Raw genomic sequence first — 9,631 nt, forward strand, 5'->3', positions numbered from 1 at the left:
GCCTTAGCTGGTGTAACCTTGGGCGTGGCCTTAGCTGGTGTAACCTTGGGCGTGGCCTTAGCTGGTGTAACCTTGGGCGTCGTCTTTGGTGTCTGTATCAAATCGTACAATATCATTTAATGAATTAAAGGTAAGAAACTTGTGTCAAAATCTTTCAAAATTGGGACTATCAATACAAGGACCAAAGCAAAATCAAATCAGACTGCAGTTAATATTGCAATTTACACATATATGTTGTGGTTTTTTTTTTAGATTTCACTGTGTTTTTACTTTCATGTAAATATTTATTGAATTTGAGCACAGTATTTTTTATCAATTAAATAAGACGCCCTGAAGGCATGTATTACTTATCTGGATATTTAAGCAACTTTACTGGCATATTATTCTTTAAAATAATATTGCTCCAGATATTATTCTGATAAATATGACTGTTTGTCTCTATGTTCAGCAAACAATGTAAAAGGTTTATATATATTTTGTTTTGAACCCATACTACATGAGGATGCTTCAAACAAAATATTATTATTGAAACCAACCTCATGGTAAAAAGAAAACTGGCCAAACTATGCCTTTTTAGCTCAGCTCCTCAGTGGCTGTAAGTACCCAAATGGTGGAACAATATATACCTATCCAGAACAAAGCCTCATGTGAGCTTTCTTTTTTCATGTAGTGAAAGGAAGCAAGTCATTTCCCTTGAAAAACTGAGGATTTTCCCGCAAAGGATTCAAGACAGTATTCTTCAACTCCACATGTCTGCTATCTTAACATAGGACAGCTGTACAGCTCACCTACAGCTATGGGAGAAAAGCTACATGTAGACAACATACCTTAAATAAGGCTGCAATGCCTGTTGGACTGGCAGCCAATGATTTCTGTTTTGGAGTTGCCATCAATCTTTTTACACCAGTTGGACTTGCTGCCTTGGGAGATTTCTTCATGTTGAAAAGGTTCTTAACACCTACAAGTCTAGGGGAAGCTGCAGACTTGCGTTTCCCACCTGTTGAGATGGGAGACACTATCATCTCTCCTGGACCATTGGGTGTGTCAGGGATGTCCGAGTACAGGGAGTGAGGGGTACCCACAGAGGCTGGTGTTTTAGGTGATGGTTTCGGAGTTCTTTTTGGGGATTCAAATAAATCTGTCAGTCCAGTCAATGTGGTATTCATATCATCTGCATTTTTCTGGAAAAAAATACAAACATAACAGACATATACCATTAAACTAAATATCAACACAAAAAGTTGTTGTGCAAAAAAATGATCTTGTATGCATCATTAATAATACTAATTTTATGATATCTATAGATGCAAAAAGTCATATTTTTGGAACTTTATCCCCCCCCCCCCCCACAAATCTATTATTTTCTGCATCTTGTTTTACCAAGGACAAAATGAAATATACCAACCTTGACAACTTTCCTGGCTACACTCTTGCGACCCTTTCTAGGCAGAGCTTTTGGGGTTTTTGATGACTTTTTGTGGATGACCAGTGTCACTGGAGAGTTGATATGTCCTGTAGTTGGGGCTTTCCTTGCAGCCACAGTTCTTGGAGTCTTAGGGGGAACCTGAAAACAACAATTTGTCAATATTGTAATTCATTTTTCCTTCAATTATCAGGTTTCGATGATTTTACAGCTATTTTCAGAGAAAATAATGTCTGATTAAATGCATTTACCAGGATAACATATCAAACTTAAAGTTAAGGAATGAGTGTCCAAATAAACATTCCAAATCACATATTATGAGAATAAAAGTATGGTGTTGATGCGTATTAAGGAAATCATCTTTTGATGTCCATTTTCATAAAATTTAGGCTATCAATCTGATATGTATTGTGTTATGGAAACAAAATCTTTGTAAATGTACAAACCTTGGTAGCCTTAGAAACAGCTGTCTTTACACGTACAGGTTTGGGACGAATTTGAGAAAGTTTTTTGGCCACTCCCTTCTGCATAATTCCTTTCTTAAGTATATCAGACCAACTTCCTCCCATACTAGGCACAGCATCCTTACCATGGATTGCTCTTAAAGCCACTGCATTTTTCAAAGCAGTTGGAGTGCCTTTTTTGAGTGATTTCTTTAATACTGATCTGGGCGTCTTCCCTTTCTTAGGAGTTGTCTTGGCAGATTTAGGTGTACTTGGCTTTGGAGTCTTTTTGACAGATTTGGGAGTGGCTTTTCCAGGAGTTTTCTTGACAGATTTGGGAGTACTTGGCTTTGGCAGCTTTTTAACTGATTTCGGAGTGGCTTTTTTGGGAGTTTTCTTGACAGATTTGGGAGTACTTGGCTTTGGCGTCTTCTTGACTGATTTTGGAGTAACCGCCTTGGGAGTATTGGGCTTGGTCTTGGTCGACTCGGTGCCATCAACTGTTTGAGGTTTAACCGGACTCTGCATCATGGCTTTCAATTCCTCGAAACTCCTGTCTAGTTTCTGTTGATTTACAGACTTGGATGGAGTGATAAGTCGCTTCTTTGTGGACAACCCTACAGTTCCAGTGCTTGCTCGTCGTTTCTTGTTACTGGACTGTTTTGGCGTACTTGTCATCACCTCGGGTGTCTTCATCATTTCCTGAAGGCCTGTGAAGCTGATGTCTGCAGACACATTAGCTTTTGCTTTTGGAGTCTTTAAGAGACGCTTTATTCCAGTGAAGGATGCATTGCCTATTCCTCTTCCATCAGATTTTCGTTTAGAGACTTTGGGTGATTTGCCCGTTGCTGGTGTAGCTGCCTGGGGTGTTGCAGCCTTTGGTGAGGTTACCGAAGATTTTGCTCTTACTGGTGTTGCTGCCTTAGGTGTAGCAGCTTTTGGAGATACTGCCTTGGGTGTGACAGGGGTTGGTGTTGCTACTGGAGATTTTGCTCTTACTGGTGTTGCTGCCTTGGGTGTCATTACCTTTGGCGTGGTTACTGGAGATTTTGCTCTTACTGGTGTTGCTGCCTTAGGTGTAGCAGCTTTTGGAGATGCTGCCTTGGGTGTCATTACCTTTGGCGTGGTTACTGGAGTTTTTGCTCTTACTGGTGTTGCTGCCTTAGGTGTAGCAGCTTTTGGAGATGCTGCCTTGGGTGTCATAACCTTTGGCGTGGTTACTGGAGTTTTTGCTCTTACTGGTGTTGCTGCCTTAGGTGTGACGGGGGTTGGTGTTGCTGCTGGAGACTTTGCTCTCGCTGGTGTGGCTTTCTTAGGAGAAGATGCAGATGCTTTAGGAGACTTTGAAGGACTTTCTTCTTTTATTGGAGTAGTCTTCGGTGCTACAGATTTTCGTTTCAATAGTGATTGAGGTGATGTTCTTTTCAGAGGCTCTGACCTTCTTCTTGGAGTTGCTCCTTTTCTTATAGGAGTGATGGGAGGCAATTGCTTGTCAAAATGTTCGGGACTCAACTGAGGACCAAACGATACTCTCTTCCTTTTAGAACTTGGTGCGATAGATTCAGTAGATTTTCTCTTCCTGTTCTCAGGGGTCTTTGGTGATCCTACAATAGCAGATGAACATTATACAAAGTTATGACTTTATCAAAAATAATCTCCACTAGAGAAGTTAGTATAAGAATCCAAAGCATGCAGATGACTGTACATTTATTTCCAATTAATGTTAATGTTCATTTTATGTGCTTTTTTGATTTTTTAGATCCTTTGCATTCTTCATTTTGATTTATTCAAGGCATAATTCAACTTGCTAAATGTATGTTTTAATAATTATAATAAGAGAGATAATGCTTTAAAGAAAATCTCATAAGGTAAAATATACAACTGCATCCGTTATAATCCCTAAGACGATATAACTCGACAGAGATGGTTTAAAGTGAAACGAACATATGCGATAACTTTCAGGATTCATATGACATGCCCTATTTGTTTTGTTACATGAAATCAGTAACATTTTGGGATTTTTAGACATGAATTTGGAAAAAGATAGGTAAATTGCCTTTGCAATGTTTGCCAGCAAGCTAAATAGCTTGTATTAAGATAGGATTGGTAAAAAAAAAAAAAACCTGTTCATGAAGAAGTACTTTTCTTTTAAAAATTCCTTTTTGACCCATGTGACCTTTTAAACTGGTCAAGAATGAAGGTCATTTGCAAGTAGCAGGGGGGAAGAAAGGGGGGTTACCTAAACGCTTTGGACTGGTTGATTCCAAAACTGGTTGTGATCGCCGTCTCAGTTCTGATAAATGTTTCTTCAAGGATACAGCTTTTGGCACATATGGACTGCCTGCTGGTGTTGACTACAAAAGAGACAATTCCTTATTATTCCTAGTCATTTTTCTTTCAATATCAGTTTCAAACTGATTATTATAGCCAGCTAGTTACAGCTTGCAGGCATTTTATTTAACTCTGAATTGTTGTGGTTGCAACAAAGCATTATCTGTTTTGCATCAGGTTATGATATTACATGTGATTATATCAGGTAGTTTAGTGGAAAACAATTTGTTTAACTTCCAACCTAGAGGCCTATGATTCATATAACGTACACTGAGTAATATGATTCTGACTCTCGTTTTAACCCTTAGGCTGCTACATTGATTTCTATGTAAACGGACACCACTGCTGAATTAATTATTGAAATTTATTTCAATTTACTTGATTTTTCAAATGTGCATAACTTGGAAAATATTTGTTATATATGAAAAAAAGTTATATGAAAATTGTTTGTTGTTGTCTCTAGTTTATATTAACGTTTTCAATTCTAAAGTTGCTTCAGTATTTACCTGTACAGGTGGTAATAAAGGTAAGAAAATGTGAAACTTTTAATTAATCGGATTTAAGCAAGAGGAAGATCATTTTAAAATTATTTTCGTCCGTAAATGTGATTAGCAAATGATAACAGAGATTATAAACTTCATTTTTGACATGAGACGCTGTATATTTACACGGAGATTCTCAGGTAAAAAGGTCAGGTATTTCGTCAAGAATTGCATGTAATTTGCTACAGGTTTCAAGTCGCCATTAAATAAATTTACTGTCACAGTCGGCATATAGATATATCTTAGCTACAGTCTAGTTTATGATTAAGTCACCGATAAAAAGTTTGAAGAAATAAATCGGCTCAAAACGTATCAATGTCAATGTTCAAGTCGGCCTCACCTGCAGACAACATGTGCGCCTCGGTCCGCCGATATTTTTCTGTTTACTGGAAAGTTACATATTATGTAACACCAAAGTATTTCCACGTCAACCATGCCAAACCCTTCAAAACCTTTATTATCATCGAAGGTGACGATGGAGAGTAAATGTTTACCATCATATGCATCGCTTCAATCTACGCGTCCACCATTTTTATGACTTTTTTTTCGATTTGAAATTCTCTCGCACACCTTTGGTTATTACTTGGGTACACTGCCGTGAATATCAAAAGTAATGACAAAACAACCAATCAGAAGCCTTCTACTATACGCGTTCGGGTTTGGTATAGCAACAACCCGACTTCACACTTCCTGGCTACCGATCAAAACCTACAGGCCGAGAAACGACTATTGTCGTGCGTAGCACTGACGGCCTGACTTTTAAAAACGACTATTGTCGTACGTAGCAGCCTAAGGGTTAAGACATTGTGAAGTTACCTTTCGTCTTCCTCCTGTTGAGGGTGTCATCTTCTTTGCTAAAATATAATAATAAAGCAAGATAAGTCCGTTATACCTAATACCAACATTGTGTGTAAACTGAAAATTAATATTCACTCAATAGAGACTGTATTACTCTTGAAAATTGATATGTGATCTAAAAAACTTGCCATGATGAGAAACATATTTTCCTTAAAAAAAAATTTGACTTCTAAAAATGTGTTAATCTGGAAAATATTGTTTGTACAGTCAAACCTTGTTATCTTGAAGTCGACAGGGTCGTGGAGTGATACAGGTTAACAATAGAACATAAAGCTGTGTGTTATTTTACAATAAACAAGCTTACAAGAAAAGAGACACCTGTTCATCTTGATGTAATCAACAGCAATTATCTAATTGTTCTTAAAATCTCTCGATTGACTTTCAAAGTCATATTGGCACCCGTAAAAACATGAACCCGTGAAGCTGTACTAGGTTGTGATTTTAACTGTTGAACCCTTTTATGCATGACCATGCTTTGTGACCAATTTTTCGGTTTGGACTGTCGTCAGCTTGGGTGTACAAATCATTAAATGAACTTGCAGTAAGCACAGAATACTGTTGATCAACATTGATGAAGTTTTTTTTATTAGGAACAATGTGGTTTTGACAGTCTGCACACTTTGCAGTATTGAGCTTTATTGCAAATTATTTCCCCCCGATTCATGCTAGTCTACTCACGAAAGATGTTCATAAACACGGAATGGCGAGATGCTTTAGTTCTGCGTTTTATTTGTATCAAAGAATAAATAAGTGATGAAATGAAAATGAACACAATTAAGTAGACAATGTTTTGATGTTGGATTTACGCTGTTGAAACCAAATATCTTACTTAGAGGTATCCAAATTTTTAGGGTTCAAATTATCACGGTTTATTTCGACATAAAATTAAATGGGGTCTTCAAGTCATAAGATTTTGAGATAACGAGGTTCTACTGTAAATTAAAAATGTATGTTAGAGGATTAAACAAATGTCACTTACATTCCTTGGAATCTGCAATGTCTTTTTTAGCTGACGACACTGCTTTTGGAGATGCTGCTCTTGGTGTTTCTTTGGGAGAAACAGCCTTAGGACTAGCTGCTCTAGGTGTAACAGCTTTAGGACTTGCAGCTCTGGGTGTTGACTTTGGAGCTACAGCATTAGGGCTTGCAGCTCTTGGTTGTGCCTTCGGACTTGCAGCTTTGGGTGTTGCCTTTGGAGTGACTGTTTTAGGGCTTGCACTTTTCGGTGTTGCTTTTGGAGTTACAGCATTAGGGCTTGCAGCTCTTGGTGTTGCCTTCGGACTTGCAGCTTTAGGTGTTGCCTTTGGAGTGACTGCTTTAGGGCTTGCAGCTCTTGGCGTTGCCTTTGGAGCGACTGCTTTAGGGCTTGCAGCTCTTGGCATTGCCTTTGGAGTGACTGCTTTAGGGCTTGCAGCTCTTGGTGTTGCCTTTGGGGTGACTGCTTTAGGGCTTGCAGCTCTTGGCGTTGCCTTTGGAGTGACTGCTTTAGGGCTTGCAGCTCTTGGCGTTGCCTTTGGAGTGACTGCTTTAGGACTTGCAGCTCTAGGAGTTGCCTTTGGAGTTACAGTTTTAGGCATCGCCTTTGGAGTGACTGCTTTAGGACTTGCAGCTCTAGGGGTTGCCTTCGGAGTATCAGTTTTAGGACTTGCCTTCGAGGTCACAGCTCTGGGTGTTGCCTTTGGGGTCACAGCCTTAGGAGTTGCTTTAGTACTTGCTGATCTTGGTGTTGGTATAGACTTGCTAGTACTCTTTGGAGTCTTCTCCACAGATTTTGCCCTAGGGATTGAACAATTAGGGGATTTAGAAGGAGTTGCCAACTTGGGCGTTTTTCCAATTGTTTTTGGTGTAGTGGATCTTGGAGTATGTTCCTTAGCAGATCTAGCAGCAGGAGATGGGGATTGTACTCTAGCTTTTGCTGGCGTTGTGCTCCTCCCTCTTGCATCCTGAGTTGGTTTAGATTTGGGGGTGCTTTGACCTGTTGGTGTCTTCAATGAAGGTGTTCGAGGTGGTTTATTCTTAGGAGTGAGAATCTTATGTTGACTATCATCACCAGATCCTTTTGGTGTAGCAGGCACAGTTGCTGCTGCTCCAGATGGTGTCTTAGCGTTAGGCATAGTAGATTTTTTTGAAATTTTACTTGGAGACTTAGGTGCAACAGCTGGTTGAAGATCTAATTCTCGGTTTGATGGGGATAACGGTTTTCTTGGATTAGCAGACTTGACAGGTGATGGGTGCTTTGCCTGAAAAGGAAGTTGATGGATAATAATCAAAATGAGATAGCATAATTAACCTTATATATCAATATTTACAGGACAAAAAGTATCTCCTTCAGGTTAAGGAACTAGTTTTAAATTCTTCAGGACCAGTGTAACTAATGATGGGAGCAATGGGTCCATTTTTAGCATTTTAAAGTTGATATGTCCCAAATTATAAGTATTTAAAGAAAAAGAAGGGGCCAATTTTAGGGCTCTGGTTTTAATGGCTACCTTTAGGGTTAACCCTGCTAATTTCATATCTTTAATTTGAAGCAACAAACTAGAAAAGAAACAAACAAACCTTTGGGGTTGAAACTTTAGTTGGAGAACTCATTTTCTTGGGAGAGGCTGAAGATCCTTCTGGTAATTCAAAGCGAAATGATCTGTCAATTATGGTAAAAACATCACTGTTTCTCAACTTGACATCACCATGAACAATTTTGTCATTCACTTTAATTGGGTTTACTGTGCTAAGATTGTTCAGGAACACCTGAAATGCAAAGAAATACATTTGAAACAACTTTTCATTCGTCAATTTGATAAGCAAATATTCCTTAACTCCACACCAATGTAACTTGAGTAAATACATGGATTACCAATGAAATTGGTTAATTGGTTTTCATGATTCAAGTTATAAATTCACCTTAAAATAGCCCAAATTCTGTATAAACATTCTGGATATTATACATAATAAATAAGGTTGTTTATCATGCCAAGTTTGCTCGTAGTATAATTAATTTACAACCACGTTCAGTCTGAAAGTTTATATTGACTTTACTGAAGGGCATAATTAACATACACATTATCAAGAGTACCACGGGGTGGAACAATATACGCCCGTCGAATACCATATAGTGCAGGGTTCTCCCAAGAAGCTGATATGTTTCATGTGCAACGAACGTTCAAGACGGACACGCTAATATAATACCTTATAAAAAGGCGGGGGGTTGGGGGGTTGGGGGGTTGGTTGTTAATATTTTGTTTAAATAGTTACTTTTATTTACCAAACTTCTTTTGATGAACATTAAAACCAAAGAAAGAAATAAGTGTTCCTTATGTCTGAATTTTCAGCAATATTATTGTTTGTTTTTAAATATTCTAAAAAAAATACAATTTATAGAAAGGTGTATGAGTTTTGTTCATTGAATAATAGATATGAAATTTTTCTCTTATCTTTACATTTGTATCCCTTACTTTATCCCCATTAAAAATAATTTAGAGAAGAAATATTTAAAAGCTGTTAGTGCTATAGGGGGAAACACTTACATGAAGTTTATATCACAGTTCTTATTATTGAGAGAGAAAATGTTTTAATAAAGTGTAGTGTTTTTATTTCCTCCAAAACTGCATTAAATACTGCTGTCAGTAAATGTGATTAAATATTCAAACAGCATTTTTATTTGAGCCCTTCTTCCTTAAAAACAACAAATCCGGATTTTCATTCCGCTTTCCGGTCTGTAATTTACACAATCCAAGCTGGCGACCATCACTAACTGAATACACACGCTATTTCAGCGTTGTCAAATGCAATCATATGTGAGTAAATTGATTTATAATAGATGTAATAAGTGTTTGTTTTGTTAATCCAACACCAGTTTCCTCAATTAATAACCTATTGACCATGCTAAAAGGATCCGGTGGTAATTGCTTTAGGCTCCAGTGAGCATACTTGCCCGGCACCTGTAGGCTTGTTTTCCGGCCCCCTCCCCATTAATTCCAGGCCCCCTGTGGCAATACGCTTATCGTGCAACTGACCAGTGGGGTCATTACTGGATGGGG

At 38.2% G+C, this 9,631-nt stretch overlaps 1 protein-coding gene across 1 annotated transcript in view; it reads right to left on the minus strand.

Moving 5' to 3' along the window:
• Nucleotides 1-9,631, minus strand: part of LOC110441594 (proteoglycan 4-like) — a 20,328-nt gene that overhangs the window by 5,849 nt on the left and 4,848 nt on the right. The window contains exons 4-11 of the mRNA XM_021484787.1: nt 8,154-8,342; nt 6,577-7,837; nt 5,556-5,593; nt 4,106-4,220; nt 1,870-3,470; nt 1,406-1,564; nt 828-1,181; nt 3-92 (exon numbers count right to left, since the gene is read on the minus strand). Of these exons, the coding sequence (XP_021340462.1) occupies nt 3-92; nt 828-1,181; nt 1,406-1,564; nt 1,870-3,470; nt 4,106-4,220; nt 5,556-5,593; nt 6,577-7,837; nt 8,154-8,342 (3,807 nt within the window). The remainder of the gene's footprint in view (nt 1-2; nt 93-827; nt 1,182-1,405; nt 1,565-1,869; nt 3,471-4,105; nt 4,221-5,555; nt 5,594-6,576; nt 7,838-8,153; nt 8,343-9,631) is intronic.

The sequence above is a fragment of the Mizuhopecten yessoensis genome, unplaced genomic scaffold (genome assembly GCF_002113885.1).
Source record: "Mizuhopecten yessoensis strain PY_sf001 unplaced genomic scaffold, ASM211388v2 scaffold716049, whole genome shotgun sequence".
In the NCBI taxonomy this organism is placed as follows: domain Eukaryota; kingdom Metazoa; phylum Mollusca; class Bivalvia; order Pectinida; family Pectinidae; genus Mizuhopecten; species Mizuhopecten yessoensis.